The sequence below is a fragment of the Gobio gobio genome (genome assembly GCF_949357685.1).
Source record: "Gobio gobio genome assembly, chromosome: 5".
Lineage (NCBI taxonomy): Eukaryota > Metazoa > Chordata > Actinopteri > Cypriniformes > Gobionidae > Gobio > Gobio gobio.
This window is the reverse complement of record NC_137101.1, coordinates 64,381,360-64,407,243: the sequence shown is the minus strand read 5'-3', so window position 1 is coordinate 64,407,243 and position 25,884 is coordinate 64,381,360. Positions and strand designations below refer to the sequence as shown.

The window sequence follows — 25,884 nt, the reverse complement described above, 5'->3', positions numbered from 1 at the left end:
ATAAAAAGCATTTTAGTAGGTACAGTACAGCACCTGGAATGAAGGAATCCTTGCGGCAGTCATACAGCATCCCAGGATACAGAGGTCTTCCTAGAGCTGCCACTTCAATGGTCTCTAATGCCATGGCTGCAGTAAATAACAGTGAACAATGGGGATATATATTCATATTATACATATGAAGTTTAATAATGACTACTTTATCATTCTAAAGTTATTTTTACTTGTTACTGATTTCTTTAGTTATCACATTGTTTTAAAATCCCTTGACAGGGATGACATATGCATCTGATTAGTTTGAAGATATAACAGAGAAGGCAAAAGAAGTGCTGCACGGGGTGTGAGTTCCTTATCTCGGTGCTCTTTGGATGTAAGGGATGGTTCAACTAAAAAAATAAAGAATTTCCAAGGCACTCGAATGGTGTAGAAAAAGTAAAAAAGCCTTTAATTCTTCATGGCTTGTTCTTTTAAAAACAGTTGACAAGTACACCTACGCATTGCAGCTTACAAGCCTTCATCAGGGTGTGAGTAATGCCTAGTTCAGACTGCACGATTTTCAAACTCGTCGGATCACAGTTTTTTTCACACTGCATGGCTATCTTGGGTAGCATTCAGTCACTGCTGTGTTCACACTGCACGGTGGCGTTTCATAGTTTGTCCACCATATGGTACTCTACAACGTGCAGATTGACAACACAGCTGATCCAGCTGAGTCATGCTGCGTGCCGCGAACATTCACAACAGATCATCCGTGAAGTGCATGGTAAGATGGCAACTGTCACAAGACATACATTGTTTGAATAACAATTAAAAGAACATCCCCATCAGTTTAATACGCTCGTTAACGCTGGTGTGGAAGCGTCAGCGGGAGCGTTCAGCCTCCTCGTGTGAAGACCGAAGAGTGTAAAGACCATCGACTCTACTCTGCGCAACTCCACTCGAGCAAGGACACGACAAGGCACTTGACTATAGTTTTCCTTCTACTTTGTCCACTTTGTGTTTTCATCTGTTTATTTCTCTAACCCCTATTCACTATGTGCTTCCAAATTGCTACCATTATCACATACACCCGTAAATCACGCTCGTTACATTCTAGGCGACGCAATCCGAATAATCTGCAAAGTGTACCTATTTCCTCTGCTACATTAATGTCCATTCCAATTGGTCTGTGGAATTGCCAGTCTGCTGTAAACAAAGCAGACTTTATTCCATCTATTTCCACTCATTCATGTCTCAGTCTCATGGCTCTAACTGAAACCTGGATCAAACCAGAAGACACTGCCACTCCTGCAGCTCTCTCAAATAATTTTTTCACACACCCCACGCCCGATTGGTAGGGGTGGAGGTACTGGTTTGCTCATCTCAAATGATTGGAAATTTGAGCCCATTCCTTCTCTATCTGGCAACTGCTCATTTGAATCACACTCAATCACTATCACTCACCCGGCTAAAATCCATGTTGTAGTTATTTATCGCCCTCCAGGTCAACTGGGCAACTTCTTGGAGGAGTTGGATATTTTACTCTCTCACTTCCCTGAGGATGGCACTCCTCTGGTACTGCTTGGTGACTTCAACATCCACCTTGATAAACCCCAGGCTGCTGACTTCACCACTCTTTTGACCTCATTTGACCTTAAGCGAGTATCTACTACAGCTACTCACAAATCAGGTAACCATCTGGACCTGATCTACACACGCTGCTGCTCCACAGACAACACTTCTGGTTAGACCTAAACTGCATTTCGTTGCCTTGTACTTGTACTTGTGTAATGACAATAAAGTTGAATCTAATCTTTAGTTACTCCACTGCACACCTCAGATCACTTTCTCATCACTCTTAACCTCATACTGACTCCGGACACAACACACACTCCTCCGCAGATCACCTTTCGGTGTAATCTACGCTCGCTCTCTCCCTCCCGTCTATCCACTATGGTTTCATCCTCACTCCCTCCACCTGCTCAGTTCTCAGCACTAGACACTAACAGTGCTACTGACACTCTTTGCTCCACTCTAACATCTTGCTTAGACAACCTCTGTCCCCTTTCATCCAGGCCAGCCCGCACCACCCCCTCTGCCCCCTGGCTGTCCGATGTTCATGTGAACATCGCTCTGGACTCCGGGCGGCAGAGAGGAAGTGGCGCAAAACTAAAAACGCTACTGACCTAACCCTGTATCAGTCTCTTCTCGCTTCTTTCTCTACTAATGTCTCCACTGCTAAAACTACATACTACCACAACAAAATCAACAACTGCTCCAACTCTCGTGCACTTTTCAAAACATTCTCCTCGCTCCTTTGTCCCCCCCCCCTCCTTCGTCAAACCTTACTGCTGATGACTTTGCATCATTCTTTACTAACAAAACCTCTTCCATCAGCAGCCAATTCTCCACACCACAAACCGACACACACATCTCAACAACCATCACACCCACGCTTCCCTCCTTCTCTCTGAAGCACATGTCTCCAAACTCATCCTTTCCAACCACCCCACTACCTGTCCGCTTGACCCTATCCCCACCCACCTCCTTCAGGCCATTTCTTCTTCTGTTACTCCTGCACTCACTCACATTGTCAACACCTCTCTTCACACTGGGACTTTCCCCACAGCATTTAAGCTGGCTCGGGTAACCCCACTGCTTAAGAAACCCTCTCTAAACCCAGCACTTTTAGAAAACTACAGACCGGTATCCCTTCTACCTTTCATTGCAAAGACACTTGAGCGGGCTGTGTTTAATCAGCTCTCTACGTTTCTTGAACAGAACAATCTCCTGGACATCAACCAATCCGGTTTAAAAAGCGGCCACTCAACTGAAACTGCCCTGCTCTCAGTTACGGAGGCACTGAGAAAGGCAAGAGCAGCCTCCAAATCCACAGTACTTATCTTACTGGATTTGTCTGCTGCTTTTGACACAGTTAATCACCAGATCCTCCTGGCAACTCTCATGAAGATGGGCATCTCAGGAACCGCTCTCCAGTGGTTCAAGTCTTACATCTCAGGTAGGTCCTTCAGGGTGTCATGGAGAGGTGAAGTGTCTAAGTCACATCATCTAGCTACTGGAGTTCCCAGGGGCTCAGTGCTTGGACCACTTCTCTTCTCCATCTACATGTCATCATTGGGATCGGTCATTCAGAAACATGGCTTTTCCTATCACTGCTATGCCGACGACACTCAACTCTACTTCTCATTTCAACCTGAATCCATCGGTTGGTGTTCGTATCGCTGCCTGCCTAACAGACATTTCAGCCTGGATGAAGGAACATCACTGCAACTCAACCTTGCAAAGACAGAACTACTTGTGGTCTCAGCCAACCCGGCACTTCACCCCAATCTCTCCATTCAGCTAGGTTCATCAACCATAACTCCGTCCAGGACAGCCAGGAACCTTGGGGTTGTGATTGATGATCAGCTAAAATTCACTGACCACATCACTGCAACAACCCGGTCCTGCAGATTTGCACTATTCAACATTAGGAAGGTTAGACCCTTCCTATCAGATCATGCCACACAACTACTGGTCCAAGCTCTCGTTCTCTCCAGACTGGACTACTGTAATGCTCTTCTTGCGGGCCTTCCGGCATGCACTACCAAACCCTTGCAATTGATCCAGAATGCAGCGGCGAGGTTGGTCTTTGGTGAGCCGAAGAGAGCACACGTCACGCCTCTCCTCATCAGTCTGCACTGGCTACCAATAGCCGCTCGCATTAAATTCAAGGCACTGGTGCTCACCTTCAAAACATCCACTGGCTCTGCACCAATATACCTAAACTCGCTCGTTCAGACTTACACACCCTCCAGGAACTTGCGTTCTGCCAGTGAACGACGCCTTGTGGTGCCATACCAGAGAGGCATGAAATCGCTGTCACGGACCTTTTCCTGGACCATTCCCACCTGGTGGAATGACCTGCCTATCTCAATTCGTGCGGCCGAGTCTGTAGCCATTTTCAAAAAACGTCTAAAGACACATCTTTTCCAGCAACACCTGACCGATCGAGAATAGCACTTATCATTCTATTCATTGTATGTCTGTCTGTCTAATTTATTAAAAAAAACAAAAAAAAACAATTCTGTGCTAGACTAACTGAGACTTGTTACAGCACTTGCATATTGCTGATATTGTTGCCCTTCGACTGCTCTAGCTGCTTCTATTGCCCTCATTTGTAAGTCGCTTTGGATAAAAGCGTCTGCTAAATGACTAAATGTAAATGTAAATGTAAAATCAGTTCTCTTAACTCAAATAAGCATGACAAAATTTGTGACTGCCAAGTTCAGTTTTGCTGTTAACCTCTTAACTGTCACCCCCCTTTTTGAGAATACACTTGAAAATGCACTATCCAAACTTAAAGGGCTGTAATTCAAGAATGCTTTGGAATATAGACCAAAGTTTGGTCTCGTTTTAAAGACGACGTTCTGCAGATTATTGCGGAAGTGAAAGCAATTCAAAATATGAAAGTATGAAATAGTTATGGAAGTTTAAATTTACTGTAAATGAAAAATACTGTACTAAATATTTTTTATTTCATATAAAATATATATTTTACAAAAAAGCATTTACTCTAAAATTACTATAAAATCAAAGCCATATGTCTAACCAATTTGTGCTCCAAATTTGAAGTTGATATCACAAAAATTGAAGTCCCCATGAGATTTTGTTTAGGGTGCTGTACCAAAAATAGCCACCGGGTGTCATTCAAATTCCATTTATTGTTGTTTTGATGCATTTTCCTGTAAATTTCTGTCCAAATATTACTTCCATCACAAAACAGTCACCAAATATGGACCCTTGAGACTCAGACCTTTCCGACAATATGCGTTTTGTCAAGATTGGAAAAGATTTTGAATATAAAGTAGTTAAAATAATTGTTGTAATATGAAACATGACAGCGCCCACTAGGGGAGGAGCCCACTAGAATCATTTAGAGTAACGTTTCCATGGAAACACAATGTTCGATTTCAAAACGGTTTTCACAGGATGAATTTTGAGTTTGTAAGCTTTCAAATGATACCTAATTTGTGATAATTACTTAAATATATGATATGAAAAAAAGGCGATCAAAAAAAGAGCACCAGGCGTCCCACCTGTGGGACGGTGACAGTTAAAGGGTTAAGCCAAGAGTGAAATGGAATTAGCTTACGTTAGGTTGTTCCAGTATAGTTGACTGACTGTCAGTTCTGTCAGGTCCATTAAGTCAAGAACACACAAACAATAATAATAATTAAGAATTTTTTTTATTGAATAGATTGCAAACAAGTTGATGTTCCTGAATTGAAATTTGGCGGTATGGCTCTGTTCAGGGAGTCCTCTGACCTTTCATGAGCACCATGAAATAGCAGAGAGTCAGAGGACCAGCAGCAGCAGCATTAGGGAACGCTCACAGTTTAGGACTGAGCGCTAAAATATCCCCCTGTGAACAGAGCAGGCAACATGACAAAAGCAAAATGCCACGTTATGCATAAGGAGGAGCTGGGGAGGTGGCGGGCAGCAGTAGCGAGCAGCAAGCATGTATGAGCAAACCGAATGTGCTTTAAATAGGGCGCCTTGTTTGAGCTTTGGCCATTGAGCAGCGAGGGGAGTTAACCAGCTAATGCAGCACAGCTGAAGCAGATCAGCTGGAGCAGATCAGCTGACGGGACAGTGTTGTTACAAATAACATAGCAGCGTCTTGACTACCTGGCCTGCCAGAACTGACGCTGACGCTCAATTTTAACTCGGACAATGTGACTGAAAAAGATTCTTTAATAGCGTGACAGTTTGACAGCATGAGACGTATCATCTCTCCCCTGCCCGTTATTTTGAAAAAATTATGTTTTACAATATTTTGCAGTCCATTTCCAAAGCTAGACTTTAGCTAACCACAAAGCTAGCTAATGTCATGGCTATCAGTGGAAGACCGCTAACATTAATGCACTTGGAAATCGCAACAAACTTTTTCTGCCTACATAAAGTAATGATTACTGTATTTATAACTAGTATATTTGTAGTTCCAGTCCCTGTGTAACAGGTTAAAGAATGAGATATATTTTTTGTAACCTTTCATTTTCTATTTTGTAGTTATGTGAGTTTATTTCACCAAAATTTTGTATTGTTCATTCATTTTATGGCCGTTTATAGGCATTAGGAGAGTTATTTGTTGTGTAAGTGCGCCCTCTATTGGATAGAGGCTGGAACGATGGTCATATATTGAATTTTCATGTTCCTTTCTCAGTTTGCGTTCTACTTGACTGAGAGAGGTACGTGCTCACTTCAGTGCGATGTAAATTTGAAATATACCTGTTCTGACTTTAGTTAAATGCACATGGTAACTTGTACGTGTATTTTATGATGAATGCATATACATTTATTTGAGATGTGTTGAGAACTTTGTTGTTTTGAGAGCTTAAGAGATTGCTAACATCGCTAACCTCGTGTGTTGTTTTGCTGTATGCTAGCGCTTGCCATTCTATCATTTTGTGATGTTTCAGTTGTCCTATTTCTTTGTTAGGCTGATTCTGATCGAAGATAGAATCCTGATCTTTTGCTCTCTTTGAAATTTGTACATGTATGTACTCCCAATACCAGGTTTAAAATATAATGTGTTCATTGAATAGTTTTCTTGTATTGATTGATGTTCACTGGCACTGAACAAAACGTCTCGGTTACGTATGTAACCCTCGTTCCCTGAAGGAGGGAACGGAGACGTACGTCAGAACTGACCGACGAATCGGGATCTGTTTTCAGAGACCGACCTACTTCGAGTAATTAAAAACGAGCCAATAAACATTGGCATGCGATCACGCATTCCACGCACCGCCCCGTGTCCGGGCAGGGAAGGACAGTCACTGCTGTTCCTGCAAGACCCACTCAGCGTGACTATTGGATAACGCTGGGAAAGCGCGCCCGTCTCGGGAGATGGTACGCTGCGGACCACATCCTTCAATGGAAGGAGAGGTGGAATACACATAAGGACTAACCTAACAGGGTAGTGCAACAAATGGCAGTCTCTGGGATGGACCCAACCTGGTTCCAGGGGGGGAAGAACACAGCCAGAGACGACAGAGGAAGCTCTGTCGAGGGAAAGATACGGGGCTAGCCGAGTAGGGTAGCTGGTACCGTGGAAAATACACATATGGGGTAGCCTAGAGGGGACCGCAACATATGGAACCCAGCCTACACACACGTTCCACAAGCATACGGGTGCAGGCCTGGCATCAGACGGCCGCCACGTCTGACACCGAAGGGGTGACGGAGGAACTCACAGGGTTAGCCGAATTTCGGGGAACACGACTGGAGCAAAAAAGACGCACGTATCCGGCCCAGAGGGCGGGAGTGGCGTATGCAAGCCGACACTTAGAACGGGCACTTAGCGCTGCTGGCCACTGGGGGCGAGAATGCGGAAAGATACCGGCTCTACACGGAGGCTATAAAATCTAGCGAACGTGTTAGGTGTCGCCCAGCCCGCAGCTCTACATATATCTGTCAGCGAGGCGCCTTGAGCCAACGCCCAGGAAGAAGCAACACTCCTCGTTGAGTGTGCTCGCAACCCGAACGGGCAAGGTATGTCTTGGGACTGGTAGGCCAAGACAATGGCATCCACTATCCAGTGGGCCAACCTCTGCTTGGAGACAGCCTTTCCCTTCTGCTGGCCTCCGTAACAGATGAAGAGCTGCTGTGAGGATCTGAAGCTCTGAGTCCGGTCAACGTAAGCGCGAAGAGCGCGGACGGGACATAACAAAGCTAGGGCTGGGTCTGCCTCCTCCGAAGGCAGCGCTTGCAGGTTCACCACCTGGTCCCGAAAGGGAGTGGTAGGAACCTTGGGCATGTATCCAGGCCGGGGTCTCAGGACAACGTGAGAGTTGGCCGGCCCGAATTCTAGGCACGATTCGTCGACCGAGAGTGCATGCAGGTCCCCTACCCTCTTGATTGAAGCCAATGCAATCAGGAGAACTGTCTTCATGGACAGGATTTTTATCTCAACAGACTGCAAAGGCTCAAATGGGGGACCCTGAAGTGCTCTGAGCACCAGGGCTAAGTCCCAAGAGGGTATCGAGGTAGAACGAGGAGGATTTAGTCTCCTCGCACCTCTGAGGAACCTGACGATTAAGTCGTGCTTACCTAAGGATTCACCATCTACTGCATCGTGATACGCCGCTATTGCTGCGACGTACACTTTGAGGGTGGAGGGAGACAGCCTTCGATCCAACCCATCCTGCAGGAAGGAAAGCACAACGTTAATCGAACACTTTCGGGGGTCTTCCCGGCGGGAAGAGCACCACTCGACGAACAGGCTCCACTTCAGAGAGTAGAGGCGCCTCGTAGAGGGGGCTCTAGCTGAAGCGATGGTGTTTACCACTGCTTGTGGTAGGCCACCTAGAACCTCCGCGTCCCGTCCAGGGACCAGACATGGAGATTCCAGAGGTCTGGACGTGGGTGCCATAGAGTGCCCCGCCCCTGAGAAAGCAGGTCCTTCCTCAGGGGGATCGGCCAGGGAGGGGCTGTCGCGAGGAGTGTGAGTTCTGGGAACCAGGTCCGGTTGGGCCAGTAGGGCGCAACTAACAAGACCTGCTCCTCGTCCTCCCTGACCTTGCACAGTGTCTGTGCGAGAAGGCTCACTGGGGGGAACGCATACTTGCGTAGGTCCCGGGGCCAGCTGTGCGCCAGTGCATCTATGCCTAAGGTACCTCCGGTCAGGGAGTAGTACCACTGGCAATGGGTCGAGTCCGGAGAAGCGAACAGGTCTACCTGTGCAACTCCGAAGTGGTCCCATATCAGCTGGACGCTCCGGGGGTGGAGTCGCCATTCGCCCGGAGGTGTCGACTGGCGAGAGAGCTCGTCGGCTGTCTGGTTCAGCGCACCTGGGATGTGAATGGCACGAAGTGACCTCACAAACTTCTGACTCCACAGGAGGAGATGGCGGGCGAGCCGGAGCATGCAACGGGAGCGTAGACCACCCTGACGGTTGATGTACGCAACGGCCGCAGTGCTGTCCGAACGGACCAGTACGTGCTTGCCCCGAAGCGGTTTCTTGAACCGGGCCAGGGCAAGACGTACCGCCAGTAACTCTAGGCAATTGATATGCCAACGCAGTTGGGGCCCCGTCCACAGACCCGAAACTGCGTGCCCGTTGTACGTGGCCCCCCAGCCCGTGGATGAGGCATCCGTGAAGACCACAGCATGCCTCGACACCTGTTCTAAGGACACTCCGGCCCGGAGAAACGAGGGGTCTGACCACGGACTGAAGGTTTGGCGACAGTAAGGAGTAACTAGGACCCGGTACTGACCGCTCTGCCACGCCCATCTCGGGACTCGGTCGTGCAACCAGCGTTGAAGCGGTCTCATATGAAGCAATCCGAGCGGCGTTACCGCAGCTGCAGATGCCATATGCCCCAGGAGCCTCTGAAATAATTTCAGTGGGACCGCTGTCCTGCCTTTGAACGTATTCAAGCAGTTCAACACTGACCGGACGCGCTCTGGAGTGAGGCGCGCTGTCCGGCTGACCAAATCCAGCTCCATACCGAGATAAGAGATCCTCTGCGCGGGGCAGAGTTTGCTCTTCTCTCGGTTGACCCGAAGTCCCAACAGGCTGAGGTGACTGAGCACCATGTCCCTGTGTTCGCACAACTGCTCCCGAGACTGGGCGAGTATGAGCCAGTCGTCGAGATAGTTGAGTAAGCGAACGCCGCGTTCTCTGAGCGGAACAATGGCTGCCTCGACGACCTTCGTGAAGACGCGAGGCGACAGGGACAGCCCGAAGGGCAAGACTTTGTACTGATATGCCCTCCCCTCGAACGCAAAGCGCAGGAACGGTCTGTGTCGAGGAAGGATAGAGACATGAAAGTACGCGTCCTTCAGGTCGATCGCTGCGAACCAATCTTGGGGACGGATGCATTGGAAAATGCGTTTTTGCGTTAACATTTTGAACGGAAGCTTGTGCAGGGCCCGATTCAGAATGCGCAGGTCCAAGATTGGTCTTAACCCACCCCCTTTCTTGGGTACAATGAAGTAGGGGCTGTAGAACCCCGACCTCATATCGGCAGGAGGAACCGGCTCGACCGCACCCTTCGCCAGCAGGACATCGATCTCGGACCGCAAGACATGGGCATCGCTGCTCCGCACGGAGGTGAAGAGGATGCCCCTGTACTTGGGTGGCCGGCGTGCGAATTGAATCGCATAGCCGAGTCTGATGGTACGGATGAGCCAGCGAGACGGCCTGGGGAGACCTAGCCAGGCCCCCAGAGACCAAACTAGCGGGACCAACGGCACCACAGACGTACCCGGGGTGAGGCAGCGAGGTGGAGTATTCAGACCCGACTCGGGAGGCCCGGGGGCGGCCCGGAGTGTTGTCTGAATACTCCAGGTGGGGCAGAGAGTGGGTGAGAAGGCCCGGGGGCGTCCTCGGTGCCCACTCTGCTGCCCCCTGGCGAGGGGTGAGAGGGAAGGAAAGGAGTGGCAAGGCCCGGGGGCGTCGCGCACTGCCAACCTGTCCCTCTCGGGGCTCAGGGAGGGAAGAAACTGCTCTTTTATTGAGAATGTGGGTACCGCTGGACCCCGGAGGGCCAGCGGCAGGATGTTCTTTACGGTACCAGTCTTGACATTCTCCCCCCGGAGGAGGGGTGCGGACACCACCTCCCCTGGAGCAGCTCCTCTTCTCCCTGGGCTCCCCGTGTCAGGGCCGCTTGCCCTTGCGCTTGCCTGCCGACTCAGCGGGCCCCGACACGGGTTGGGCGGCACCCTGCTTCCCCGATGGTGGAGGCTGCTGCTTGGGTTTAGCAGGGGCGGAGGCGGCCGCAGGGGGACGCCCTCGGCGACGAGCAGGCGGAGGTGCTGTGAGGATCTGAAGCTCTGAGTCCGGTCAACGTAAGCGCGAAGAGCACGGACGGGACATAACAAAGCTAGGGCTGGGTCTGCCTCCTCCGAAGGCAGCGCTTGCAGGTTCACCACCTGGTCCCGAAAGGGAGTGGTAGGAACCTTGGGCATGTATCCAGGCCGGGGTCTCAGGACAACGTGAGAGTTGGCCGGCCCGAATTCTAGGCACGATTCGTCGACCGAGAGTGCATGCAGGTCCCCTACCCTCTTGATTGAAGCCAATGCAATCAGGAGAACTGTCTTCATGGACAGGATTTTTATCTCAACAGACTGCAAAGGCTCAAATGGGGGACCCTGAAGTGCTCTGAGCACCAGGGCTAAGTCCCAAGAGGGTATCGAGGTAGAACGAGGAGGATTTAGTCTCCTCGCACCTCTGAGGAACCTGACGATTAAGTCGTGCTTACCTAAGTATTTACCGTCTACTGCATCATGATACGGCGCTATTGCTGCGACGTACACTTTGAGGGTGGAGGGAGACAGCCTTCGATCCAACCCATCCTGCAGGAAGGAAAGCACAACGTTAATCGAACACTTTCGGGGGTCTTCCCGGCGGGAAGAGCACCACTCGACGAACAGGTTCCACTTCAGAGAGTAGAGGCGCCTCGTAGAGGGGGCTCTAGCTGAAGCGATGGTGTTTACCACTGCTTGTGGTAGGCCACCTAGAACCTCCGCGTCCCGTCCAGGGACCAGACATGGAGATTCCAGAGGTCTGGACGTGGGTGCCATAGAGTGCCCCGCCCCTGTGAAAGCAGGTCCTTCCTCAGGGGGATCGGCCAGGGAGGGGCTGTCGCGAGGAGTGTGAGTTCTGGGAACCAGGTCCGGTTGGGCCAGTAGGGCGCAACTAACAAGACCTGCTCCTCGTCCTCCCTGACCTTGCACAGTGTCTGTGCGAGAAGGCTCACTGGGGGGAACGCATACTTGCGTAGGTCCCGGGGCCAGCTGTGCGCCAGTGCATCTATGCCTAAGGTACCTCCGGTCAGGGAGTAGTACCACTGGCAATGGGTCGAGTCCGGAGAAGCGAACAGGTCTACCTGTGCAACTCCGAAGTGGTCCCATATCAGCTGGACGCTCCGGGGGTGGAGTCGCCATTCGCCCGGAGGTGTCGACTGGCGAGAGAGTTCGTCGGCTGTCTGGTTCAGCGCACCTGGGATGTGAATGGCACGAAGTGACCTCACAAACTTCTGACTCCACAGGAGGAGATGGCGGGCGAGCCGGAGCATGCAACGGGAGCGTAGACCACCCTGACGGTTGATGTACGCAACGGCCGCAGTGCTGTCCGAACGGACCAGTACGTGCTTGCCCCGAAGCGGTTTCTTGAACCGGGCCAGGGCAAGACGTACCGCCAGTAACTCTAGGCAATTGATATGCCAACGCAGTTGGGGCCCCGTCCACAGACCCGAAACTGCGTGCCCGTTGTACGTGGCCCCCCAGCCCGTGGATGAGGCATCCGTGAAGACCACAGCATGCCTCGACACCTGTTCTAAGGACACTCCGGCCCGGAGAAACGAGGGGTCTGACCACGGACTGAAGGTTTGGCGACAGTAAGGAGTAACTAGGACCCGGTACTGACCGCTCTGCCACGCCCATCTCGGGACTCGGTCGTGCAACCAGCGTTGAAGCGGTCTCATATGAAGCAATCCGAGCGGCGTTACCGCGGCTGCAGATGCCATATGCCCCAGGAGCCTCTGAAATAATTTCAGTGGGACCGCTGTCCTGCCTTTGAACGTATTCAAGCAGTTCAACACTGACCGGACGCGCTCTGGAATGAGGCGCGCTGTCCGGCTGACCAAATCCAGCTCCATACCGAGATAAGAGATCCTCTGCGCGGGGCAGAGTTTGCTCTTCTCTCGGTTGACCCGAAGTCCCAACAGGCTGAGGTGACTGAGCACCATGTCCCTGTGTTCGCACAACTGCTCCCGAGACTGGGCGAGTATGAGCCAGTCGTCGAGATAGTTGAGTAAGCGAACGCCGCGTTCTCTGAGCGGAACAATGGCTGCCTCGACGACCTTCGTGAAGACGCGAGGCGACAGGGACAGCCCGAAGGGCAAGACTTTGTACTGATATGCCCTCCCCTCGAACGCAAAGCGCAGGAACGGTCTGTGTCGAGGAAGGATAGAGACATGAAAGTACGCGTCCTTCAGGTCGATCGCTGCGAACCAATCTTGGGGACGGATGCATTGGAAAATGCGTTTTTGCGTTAACATTTTGAACGGAAGCTTGTGCAGGGCCCGACTCAGAATGCGCAGGTCCAAGATTGGTCTTAACCCACCCCCTTTCTTGGGTACAATGAAGTAGGGGCTTTAGAACCCCGACCTCATATCGGCAGGAGGAACCGGCTCGACCGCGCCCTTCGCCAGCAGGACATCGATCACGGACCGCAAGACATGGGCATCGCTGCTCCGCACGGAGGTGAAGAGGATGCCCCTGTACTTGGGTGGCCGGCGTGCGAATTGAATCGCATAGCCGAGTCTGATGGTACGGATGAGCCAGCGAGACGGCCTGGGGAGACCTAGCCAGGCCCCCAGAGACCAAACTAGCGGGACCAACGGCACCACAGACGTACCCGGGGTGAGGCAGCGAGGTGGAGTATTCAGACCCGACTCGGGAGGCCCGGGGGCGGCCCGGAGTGTTGTCTGAATACTCCAGGTGGGGCAGAGAGTGGGTGAGAAGGCCCGGGGGCGTCCTCGGTGCCCACTCTGCTGCCCCCTGGCGAGGGGTGAGAGGGAAGGAAAGGAGTGGCAAGGCCCGGGGGCGTCGCGCACTGCCAACCTGTCCCTCTCGGGGCTCAGGGAGGGAAGAAACTGCTCTTTTATTGAGAATGTGGGTACCGCTGGACCCCGGAGGATGGAGAACAGGATGTTCTTTACGGTACCAGTCTTGACATTCTCCCCCCGGTCCTCCTCCAGGGGGAGGAGGGGTGCGGACACCACCTCCCCTGGAGCAGCTCCTCTTCTCCCTGGGCTCCCCGTGTCAGGGCCGCTTGCCCTTGCGCTTGCCTGCCGACTCAGCGGGCCCCGACACGGGTTGGGCGGCACCCTGACGGCCGGCACCCTGCTTCCCCGATGGTGGAGGCTGCTGCTTGGGTTTAGCAGGGGCGGAGGCGGCCGCAGGGGGACGCCCTCGGCGACGAGCAGGCGGAGGTGCAGCCGGCGACTGTGTGGAGGCAGCAGCAGGTCGCCGGGGCAGGATGTTCTTGATGGCCTCCGTCTGCTTCTGTGCCACCGAGAACTGCTGGGCGAAGCTCTCGATGGCGTCGCCGAAGAGGCCGGCCTGACAGACAGGGGCGTTGAGGAACCGCACTTTGTCGTTTTCACGCATATCTGCCAGGTTCAGCCATAGGTGGCGTTCCTGGACCACCAGAGTGGACATCGCCCGACCCAGGGTGCGTGCGGCAACTTTCGTCGCCCGGAGGGCGAGGTCCGTTGCGGTACGCAGTTCCTGCATAACCCCTGGGTCGGAACTACCCTCGTGCAATTCCTTGAGCGCCTTGGCCTGGTAGACCTGCAGGAGCGCGATGGCATGCAGAGAAGACGCGGCTTCTCCACAGGCTGTGTAGGTCTTGCCCGTTAGGCTGGACGAGAACCTACACGCCCGGGAGGGGAGACGCGGATGGCCCCGCCAGTCGGAGCCGGTCTTAGGACACAGTTGCATCGCAACCGACCGTTCCACTGGAGGGACCTCCACGTAACCCTTAGCCGCGCCTCCATCGAGGGTAGTGAGGACGGAGGAACTCGCTGATCGTGAACGAGCGCTGTAGGGCGCCGTCCACGACTTCATGAGCTCCTGATGCACTTCCGGAAAGAAAGGCACTGGGGCGGGGCGCTGAGAACCAGCACGGGCCGTCCCGAGATACCAATCGTCCAGCCGCGAGGGTTCGGGACACGGTGGAGGGTTCCACTCGAGCCCGACACTCGTGGCGGCCCGGGAAAGCATAGCCGTGAGCTCTGGATCAGACTCGGGCAACGGTGCCACACCCGAAGGGGGCAACGCAGCCGAATCCTCATCTCCAGAGTCCATTAGCTCGTCCCCCGATGCAGCTATCGACAACATATCCTCTGTTGGAGCCCCGAAATAAACGGGTGGCCCCCCATGGGAAGGACCACCGCGATCTTCCGGGAACTGCGCCGGCGCAGCGGAGGGGGGAGGGGCCCGAGCAGCCTGTTGACTGGGCGGGGGTGCCCTGACCGTCACCCTCAGATCTCCACCAAAGGCATCAGCCAAAGTAGCAGCCCTCTGCTTTGCAGTGGGAGGACCACTAGATCGGGGGATACGCAATGGGACTCCACCCCTTTTCAGGTATTGGAGCCTAGACCGTAGCACTGCGATGGTCATGTTCGTGCAGTGCGAACATGAGTCATCCACGAAAGCCGCCTCTGCGTGCTGAACGCCCAAACACGAGAGACAGCGATCGTGTCCGTCAACTGGGGACAGAAATCGACGACATCCAGAAAACACGGTTTGAATGACATCTTGAAAAAGACGCAGGGTCAAACCGTGTTGCTCTTTTAGTGATAGAGAGAGAGAGAAAACCGCTCCGTCAGTGCCGAGGCACGCAGGGGAAATGGCCGCGGCTCACAGCAGTTCAAAAGTGCAAGCCCGCTGTGAGCACTCAGAGAAAAAAAGCCCAGCAAGCCGTGAGAACAGCTGTTCGTCCTTTTCTTCCTGGTCGCGACCACCGCTGCAGGGCACCGTCACACCAACACTGGAACACTGGAAGCAGGTAAGGATCTTCTGTAGACTCGTTTGTAGAAAAACTCTTTGTTGGGAACACACAGATTACTGCAATGCTCGGCTCCGAAGTTGAAAGCGGTATGCGGCACTTCCACTTCCTTATTTATACCCGCAACGCGGGGCGGTGCGTGGAATGCGTGATCGCATGCCAATGTTTATTGGCTCGTTTTTAATTACTCGAAGTAGGTCGGTCTCTGAAAACAGATCCCGATTCGTCGGTCAGTTCCGACGTACGTCGAACGTGACCGACTGAAAGGGAACATTTACATTTTGTTTCTTGCATAATATTGTATGCAGTAACTATTGTGTTGCATATTGTTAATGTAAAAGCTAAAAGCCAATAGTTGATGGTAGGAATAGTATGGAATATGACATACACATGATAATTAATCTGTATTTTATGTGATTTAAATATTCAGAAAGTTTGCATTCCACTTGACTGAGAGAGGCTGATTCTGATCGAAGATAGAATCCTGATCTTTTGCTCTCTTTAAACTTTGTACAGAATAAAGTGCCTTGAGGAATATCAGCGTCCTGTCTTTAATCCACCAGAACACAACGCAATAGTCGGCGACGTGCAAAGCGTGTCGGCTACACTTGCATTGTAAGTTAGGCACTTGGAGTGAAGGAAAGTGTTGCTGACTTTGTTCAGACGCAGCATTAACGAGTCACCTTTTAGAAGGCAGGCAGAAAATGATTGAAAATGGTTTGTTGTAGCTTGATGGATAGAATTAAAAGAGTGCATGTAAAGGGATAAGCAAGTTGACATTGTAATTATAAGGTAGCTCATATTTATACTGTATATAGTTTATATTTTGCTGTTGCTATTTATCAGAACTTATAGAATTTAACTGAATATTTTTTTTCCAGTCTTGCTCAGTTATATTTATGAAGCTTACCACATCTATTAATACTATATAGATTTTTTGTTTTGTTTTTGTTATTGTGTTTTCGTCCAAAGGACTTTAAGTTTCATATCTTAAGTTTGTATTTTTATACATTTTATTTATCAGAACTTTAATATATTTTTATGCTCCTCTGTTCTGTTGTAACAATAAAACAAACAAGTTTATTTTTAAACTGCATTATCATATTATTTTAGAGAGGCTGAGGGATCATGAATAACTACAAATAAGGGAAATCTTTTTAAGTTTTTTAAGTGTTTCTATATATATAGTCTATATATACAGTCTATATATCGGCCGATATATATCGGAATATCGGATTTTTAAATCACCAAATATTTGTATCGGTATCGGCCTTAAAAATCCTTTATCTGTCGGGCTCTATCACACGTGCGTCAGACTAGAGTTCTCGCGCGAGACTGGAATTGTTATTAAAATTGTCAAATGATTTCGGGCATTTGTCGGCGATTTCGCAAAACCTGTCGGCGAGTCAAAATCGGGGCTAAAATCAGGCAGTCTGAACTAGGCATAACAAACACAATCTCAAGTTCATTATATAAGCAGAAATTAATTAGTCTTATTACAATCACCTGGTGCTGTGCAGGGCAACCTGAGGAGATAAAGTTCAAGGAATACATAGAGGACATGTCTCTACAACAAAGTTAAATCAAATGCTATATGATAAGAAAGAGAGAAAAAATACATTGGATATATTCAATATACTCCGAAATTGGATATATTCAATGACAAAGTTCCCAAATCAAAATATTCAGGTCAAATATTGCATATTTTTGACTTGTATATTTTGATTTGGATACCTTGTCATTGCGTATATCGAATTGTGAATTTTTTCTCTCTCTTATATTAGCCGGTTCCTTCAACACTGCACTGGCTGCCTATTAAACATTGCATACATTTTAAAATCTTGCTTATTACTTACAACGCACTAAATGGTTTAGCTCCAGTACTTGAGCGAGCTCTTAACACATTATACTCCATCACGTCTACTGCGCTCTCTAAATTCTGGCCAGTTGATCATACCGAGAACATCAAAATCGACTGCAGGCGGTCGATCCTTTTCCTATTTAGCACCTAAACTCTGGAAGTCTTCCTTCCTTACACTTTTTCAAACATACAACCCCAAATCAGAAAAAGTTGGGACAGTATGGAAATGCAAAAAAAAAAAAAAAGAAGTGATTTCTAAATTTACTTTGACTTTTGACTTCATTGCAGACGATATGAACACAAAATATTTCATGTTTTGTCTGGTCAACTTCATTTCATTTGTAAATATGCATCCTTTCCTGTCATTCAGACCTGCAACACATTTTTAAAAAAAGTTGGGACAGGAGCAATTTAGGGCTAGTAATGAGGTAAAATGGTTAAATAATGATGTGATTTGAAACAGGTGATGTCAACAGGTGATTGTAATTATAATTTGGTTCAAAAGCAGCATCCAAGAAAGGTCTAATCCTTTAGGAGCAAAGATGGGCCGAGGATCGCCAGTTTGCCAACAAATACGTGAGAAAATTATTGAAATGTTTAAAAACAATGTTCCTCAAAGAAAGATAGGAAGAGATTTGGATATTTCACATTCAACAGTGCATAACATAATTAAAGGTCCCCTTCTTCGCGATTCCATTGTTCAAACTTTAGTTAGTGTGTAATGTTGCTGTTAGAGCATAAATAATACCTGTAAAATTATAAAGCTCAAAGTTCAATGCCAAGCGAGATATTTTATTTAACAGAAGTTCCCTTTCAAAGCCTACAGCGAACGGCTGGCTTGGACTACATCCTGGTACTTCCTTCTTTAATTACGTCAGTAGAGCAGTAGAACAGACTAACCTCCGCCCACAAAGAAACGCGAAAAAGGGGGCGCGGTCTTGTTGCTGTCCCACGTGGAGAAGCGGACGGTCGCGTGGAGAAAAGGAACTGTTGCGTTGAGTGTGTTTATCGCCATGTCATCGAGACGCTGTTATTTTCATCCAGGAGTCAAATCACCTTTGTTTGGCTTTCCCAGGGACGCTGTAGAGATTATTGAACGCATACATCTCTCCGTTAAGAGGCGTGACCTTTCCAACGTGCGCTAAGCTGCTGTCAAATTACAACACAGGAACCGCTTTCACGTGCGCTAAGCTGTGGTCGAATCACAACACGGGAACCGCTTGCACAATCAGAACTCGTTACGTGTTTCTGAAGGAGGGACTTTATAGAACAAGGAAATCACCAGCCGTTTTTAGGACAGTGGAAACAGCGGTATACAGATAAGTAAATAGTGTGAAAAATACAGTGTTTTTTTACACGCGAAACATGAACACATGTTATATTGCACACTGTAAACACAATCAAAGCTTCAAAAAAACACGAAGAACGGGACCTTTAAAAGATTCAATGAATCTGGAGGAATTTCAGTGTGTAAAGGACAAGGGCGCAAGCCTAAGCTGAACAACCGTGATCTCCAATCCCTCAGGCGGCACTGCATCAAGAATCGTCATTCATCTATAATCGATATCACCACATGGGCTCAGGACTACTTTGGCAAACCTTTGTCAAGTACCACAATACGTAGTTACATCCACAAATGCCAGTTAAAACTGTACTGTGCCAAAAGGAAGCCCTATGATAACAGTGTCCAGAAGCGCCGTCGACTTCTCTGGGCTCGGAGGCATCTGGGATGGACCATCACACAGTGGAAACGTGTACTGTGGTCAGATGAATCAGTATTTGAGGTATTTTTTGGGAGGAATGGACGCCGTGTGCTCCGGACCAAAGAACAAAAGGATCATCCAGACTGTTACCAGCAACAAGTCCAAAAGCCAGGGTCTGTCATGGTATTGGGTTGTGTCAGTGCCCATGGCAAAGGTAACTTGCACTTCTGTGAAGGCTCCATTAATGCTGAAAAGTACATAGAGATTTTAGAGCATAATATGCTGCCTTCAAGAAGACATCTTTTCCAGGGACGTCCATGCATATTTCAACAAGACAATGCAAAACCACATTCTGCACACATTACAAAGTCCTGGCTGCGGAGGAAGAGGGTACGGGTACTTGACTGGCCTGCCTGCAGTCCCGACCTGTCTCCAATAGAGAATGTGTGGCGCATTTTGAAGTGCAAAATGCGACAACGAAGACCCCGTACTGTTGCCCACCTTAAGACTTGTTTGCAGGAAGAATGGGACAAAATTACACCTGAAACACTTCATCACTTGGTGTCTTCAGTCCCTAAACGTCTTTTAAGTGTTGTGAAAAGGAATGGCAACATTACAAAGTGGTAAATGCTTTACTGTCCCAACTTTTTTTTTGCAAATATCTGTCAGCGAGGCACCACAAGCCAATGCCCAGGAAGAAGCGACACCCGTAGTGGAGTGGGCTCTTAACCTGAGCGGGCAGGGCACGTCTTGGGACGTGCGCCAAGACGATGGCATCCACTATCCAGTGGGGCATCCTCTGCTTGGAGACAGCCTTTCCCTTCTGCTGTCCTCCGTAACAGACGAAGAGCTGCTCTGAGGTCCTGAAGCTTTTGTTCTGTCCACGTAAGTCTGGAGAGCACGGACGGGACAGAGAAAAGCTAGGGTTGGGTCTGCCTCCTCCGAAGGCAGCGTTTGCAGGCTCACCACTTGGTCCTGGAAGGGAGTAGTGGGAACCTTGGGCACATATCCAGGCCGTGGTCTCATGATCACATGAGAGTTACCAGGCCCAAATTCCAGACACGATTCATCGACCGAAAATGCCTGCAGGTCCCCTACCCTCTTGATGGAGGCCAATGCAGTCAGGAGTACTGTCTTCAGTGACAGAACTTTTAACTCTGCTGACTGCAAAGGCTCAAAGGGTGCTCTCTGCAGTGCGGTTAGCACCAGAGACAAGTCCCAAGAGGGTATAGAGGAAGAGCGAGGCGGATTTAGTCTCCTCGCCCCCCTCAGGAACCTGACAATCAGATCGTGCTACCTAAGGACTTTCCATCTACTAGATCATGATTAGCGGCGATAGCAGCAACATAGACTTTGAGGGTGGAGGGAGACAGCCTTCGCTCTAACCCATCTTGTAGGAAGGAAAGCACGGAACTGATCGAGCACTTTCGGGGGTCTTCTCGGCGAGAAGAGCACCAATCGACGAACAGGTTCCACTTCAACGCATAGAGGCGCCTCGTAGAGGGGGATCTAGCGGAAGTGATGGTGTCAACTACCGCTTGCGGTAGGTCACCTAGAACCTCTGCGTCCCATCCAGGGACCAAACATGGAGTTTCCAGAGGTCCGGACGCGGGTGCCATAGGGTGCCCTGTCTCTGAGTCAGGAGGTCCTTCCTCAGAGGAATGGGCCAAGGAGGTGCTGTCGCGAGGAGCATCAGTTCCGGGAACCAAGTCCGGTTGGGCCAATACAGAGCGACCAACAGGACTTGCTCCTCGTCCTCTCTGACCTTGCACAGTGTCTGTGCAAGAAGGCTCACTGGGGGAAACGCATATTTGCGTAGATCCAGGGGCCAGCTGTGTGCCAGGGCATCCGAGCCGAGGGTCCCCTCGGTCAAGGAATAGAACCACTGGCAATGGGTCGTGTCCGGGGCGGCAAACAGGTCTACCTGTGTGGACCCGAAGCGACTCCAAATCAGCTGGACCACCTGAAGGTGGAGTCTCCACTCTCCCGGGAGCACTGGCTGTCGTGAGAGCTCGTCGGCTGCACGATTGAGCAGGCCCAGAATGTGAATTGCACGACGCGACCTCAGATGCTTCTGACTCCACAAGAGGAGATGGGGGGCGAGTTGTGACATGCGGCGGGAGCGTAGACCACCCTGTTTGTTGATGTACGCTACGGCCGCAGTGTTGTCCGTACGGACCAGAACGTGCTTGCCTCTGAGCGGAACTTTGAAGCGGTTGAGTGCAAAAAGAACTGCTAACAACTCGAGGCAAGCACCCAGAGATATCGGAAACTGCTCTTTTGTTGAAGTTTTGGGTACAGAAATCAAATAAGAACAAAGAATTCTCCCCCGGCCCTCCTCCGGGGGAAGGAGTGGTGCTGCAGCCATCTCAGGGAGAGCAGTTTCCTCCATCTCTGGGCGGCCCATCTCAGGGTCTCTTCCGATGGCGCTTGCCACCTGGCTTGGCAGCGGCCTGAGCGGGCTGGGCGTCCTTCCCACGGCTGGTCCCACGCCGTCAGCTGGTGTCAGGCTGCTGCGGTGCCTTGGCGGTGGCGGGCGGACGTCCTCTGCGACGAGAAGGCGGAGGCTGAGCCACCGGTGGCAGGGTGGAGGCAGCAGCGGACCGCTGGGGCAAGATGTGCTTGATGGCCTCCGTCTGCTTCTGGGTGGCCGAGAACTGCTGGGCAAAGCTCTCGACCACATCACCGAACAACCCGGCCGACGTAATGGGGGACTCCAGGAACCGATACTTGTTGATCTCCCTTATATCGGCCAGGTTGAGCCAGAGATGGCGCTCCTGGACCACAAGCATGGACATCGCCTGACCGATGGAACGGGCGGTGACTTTCGTCGCCCAAAGGGCGAGGTCCGTCGCCGTCCGGAGCTCCCGGAGGAGCTCTGGGTCAGGCCTACCCTCGTGCATGTCCATGAGTACCTGGGACTGGTGGACCTGAATTAACGCCATGGCATGCAAGGCGGACGCAACCTGTCCACAGGCCTTGTAAGCCTTCCCAGTCAGACTGGAGGAGAACTTACAGGCCCGGGACAGGAGACGCGGGTCACAGCGCCAGTTGGAGGCGGTCGCCGGACACAGTTGCATCGCGACGGCCTGCTCCACTAGCGGGGGTACCCCACGTACTCCTTGGCTGGCCCGCCGTCAAGGGTAGTGAGGGGGGAGGAGTCACTCGGTCGGTTTCTGGCAGAAAAAGGTGCCGTCCACGACCTCGTGAACTCCTCATGCACCTTCGGGAAGAAAGGCACCGGGGCGGGACGCTGAGAACCGGCGCGACCCTCCCAGAGAAACCAATCATCCAATCTAGAGGGTTCGGGACATGGGGGAGGGTTCCACACAAGCCTGACCCTTTTGGCGGCCCGGGAAAGCATAGAAGTCATCTCTGGGTCCGGTGCGGCCGTTGCCACTCTCCCAGAGGGAGATAGTACAGCCGAACCTTCATCCTCCGAGGACTGAAACTCCCCCTCCGATGCAGCGATCGACATCTGTTTGCCCACCAGAGCTCCGAAAGTCACCCATGGGAGGGGCCAGCGGGTTCTCCCGGGAGCTCTACTGGCTGCGGAACTGAGGGAATAGGGGCCTGCGGAGACTGACTCGGCGGGTGTGCCCTAAACGTGCTCAAATGTGAAAAAACGCCCTCACTGAACCAACAGGTTGCTGTGAAAACAGCATTTTTTTCACTCTTGTTAAGGCAGCTGTGAGCACCGCGATCCCGCTGAAGTGTGCCGTCTCTCCAACACCGTGTTCCACCTCTTCTCCGGTTCTTCAAAATAACTGTTGCTGATAGCAGCTTTAAACTCAAACGCTAGTCTTCTTCAAACGCTGTTCGGCTCCGAAGTGAATGACAGCGTGCATTCGCTCTCGCTTCCTGTTTATACCCGCCGCGCAGGGCGGAGCGCGAGATGCAAATCTTGCACGCCAATGTTCATTGGCCAGTTCTATATAGCTCGAAGCTGATAAGGGCTCCCAGAAGTGATCCCAATTCGTCGGTACGTCCAACTTACGTCGAACGTGACCGACTGAAAGGGAACAGTTTCTTCTTGTCTACAAAAAGGACACTCCTGGTTTACTTGTGGATCAAGGTGTGCTCTGTGTCTGTTTGTAGCTATTATATCATGCACAACCCGCCACTGTAGATCACCAGTTCTCTTTTCAATGGGGGGCTTGTACAAGGTCCTCCAGCTGCCTTTCGGGGAAGCATCTGACCCAAGCACTTCATGCCACTTTGAATCTTTAAGATTTTCAAGAGATTTGAGATGTAACACTTTAATACACGTTGTGTACAGAGTTTTCTTGCTGATATTTTACATTCATTACAACTGTAATGAGCACTGTGTCACTGTACGTGCTTTGTCCGAACTGCTTGCATTTTAATTTATGTTTCAATTTAACCCTGTTTTTATTTTTATTTTTAATTATACTCTGTATTTTTATCTTTCAATATTTTTATTTTGTTAAGGCTATCTGGGTGGAAGATGTTGAGAGACGGGGAGCGATAAATAAGTGGGGTGGATAAACCATAGGTGGATGACTGATTCTGTGGTAAATGCAACGTGATTTAAATTTTGTTTAAGATATCACGTGGGCAAGGAGGCCGTGCTGTGAGCCGGTTAAAACCAAAGAAGCAGACGGCAAATATGGGGAAGTCCCAAAGTAAACCTGACTCTCCATTTTCTTCCACCACGAATAGGGGTTTTCATCTTTATTTTTTATTTATTTTCATTGCTATTATAACTGTTTTAATTCTCTTACGAATATTTTTATTTCATTTCTGTGTAAAGCACTATGAATTGCCACTGTGTATGAAATGTGCTATACAAATAAACTTGCCTTGCCTTGCCTTGCATATCTAGTCTCAGCGCGCCCTCGGGGGCGGAGACCTATCCCAGCGTCTCCTGCGCTGGTAACGGGCTTTTGCCCCGGCGTCCTTCCGGTTCCTAGCGCGGGAATCCCGCCTCTTCTGCTCCCTACTCCCTACTGTAGGGCCTCCCCCTGAGTGAGATCCTTCAGCAAGTCGGCCTGGTATGCCTGTAGCACTGCGGTGGTGTGCAGTGCTGCAGCGGCCTGACCTGCTGACATGTATGCCCTGCCGTTCAGACGCAAGGTGTTTTAGTCGAGCCACGAACGCTGTGCTAAGCTGCGATAATTCCTATCGACCAGCTCACTTAGCACAGCGTTCGTGGCTCGACTCGTCCAAGATGGCTCCTGTCTGTATATGCGTAATGTACTGCCTTTATAAAGTATCTTCTTATTAAACTGTTGGTACACTTAAAAAGTTCTCAATGCTTCGGTTTGCATGTAGGGACCCTCATTATGCTACCGTGTTAGTGTGAGGCTATTTTGAGCCTTGTTAGTGGTATTAACTAGCGATCTGATCGGTAACCATGTGTAATTACCCCTAGGTTCATTTTTCACCGGAGTTGTCCTTTAACTATCTTACCAGTTTTTTTAAAGCCCTTAGTACAAAGCATGTGTCATGTTTAGGACAAATTGCATCATGCACTTTCCCTGCATCAGCTCACTCTGCGTACTCCGCTATTTTTCAGATGCGTTCGTATCAAACTACTGTATATCGCCACTTCCGAACGACAAGCTGAACTAATCAGTTAGTAATATCAAATTTAGGACTAAGATAGTTCCTTATTAGGTAATCAATAATTACTGGATGGGATTGGCATCACTAAGAACTAATAGGTAACTATGACAAATTATAAAGAATGACTAATTAATTACTAATCACAACATTAGCGTGTCTGAGATGTGAGAAATTGTCCTTCTTTACTCTGAATAAAGTCATAAAATGCATCAGTAATTACTCAATTACCTAGTCACTCTTCAAGAACTACTAGTGATCTGGACCATTATTTTAAAGTGAAAAATATGTTTTTTTCACTTTAAAATAATGGTCCAGGTCATTAGTAGTTCCTGCATAGTGACTAGGTAACCCTTGAGTAACTAGTGATGCATTTTATGAATTTATTCAGAGTAAAACAGATGATTGATTACGTCTCGGACACACAATAATGTTCTTTATAGTTTGTCAGTTAGTGAATAGTTGAGGCTAATCTCATTCAGTAAGTACTGATTACTTAACAAGGTAATATCTCCTAAATTTGATATTACTTGAAGATTAGTTCAGCTTGTTTCTATATTAGTTAGTAATAGTAGCTGAAGTGTTAATGTAGTACTACTCATTAGTCCTGCATTACTTCCTGCATAGATACCTATTAATGACGGACCATTATTCTAAAGTGTTACCCTTTTATTAATAAAACAAATGCAAGTGATTTTACAAGTCAACAGGAAGGTTACATTTGCCAGAATATATCCCAACATTGCAGAGAACCAACAGGAAGTGTGTCTGTAGCAGCATATTTGTAGTAAATAAATACAGACATCAGCATATTCTGAATCACTAACATAAAGTAATAACCAACACATTCCTGTTATGTGCAACAAGCAATATAATCCTTCAGACAATAAAATAAACATTTTGCTTTACCAAAATCAAGCTTTTATAAAGAAAATACAGAATTCTGCACCAGCAGCTCTCATACAAAAGTAGTGCTTGTGGACTTCAGCATATTCTGAATAACTAGAAATAAATAATAATGTATAATAATATAATATGCTTTTTTTCTAAGCAAGTTCATGATTATGAATTAAATTCACACTTTTTGATTTCCGTACCTCAGTAACCCCGTTACACCAATCATTCTCCCCCCCATAAAAATAATGAATTGATCCTTACGTGACATCAACAACAGA

The 25,884-nt window shown here is 49.5% G+C and overlaps 1 protein-coding gene across 1 annotated transcript in view; it reads right to left on the bottom strand.

Moving 5' to 3' along the window:
• The window catches only part of LOC307126932 (stonustoxin subunit beta-like), a 38,697-nt gene that overhangs the window by 12,133 nt on the left and 680 nt on the right, over window positions 1–25,884 (bottom strand). The window contains exon 2 of the mRNA XM_079817811.1: window positions 34–126. Coding sequence (XP_079673937.1) covers window positions 34–124 — 91 coding nt within the window. The 5' untranslated portion in view covers window positions 125–126. The remainder of the gene's footprint in view (window positions 1–33; window positions 127–25,884) is intronic.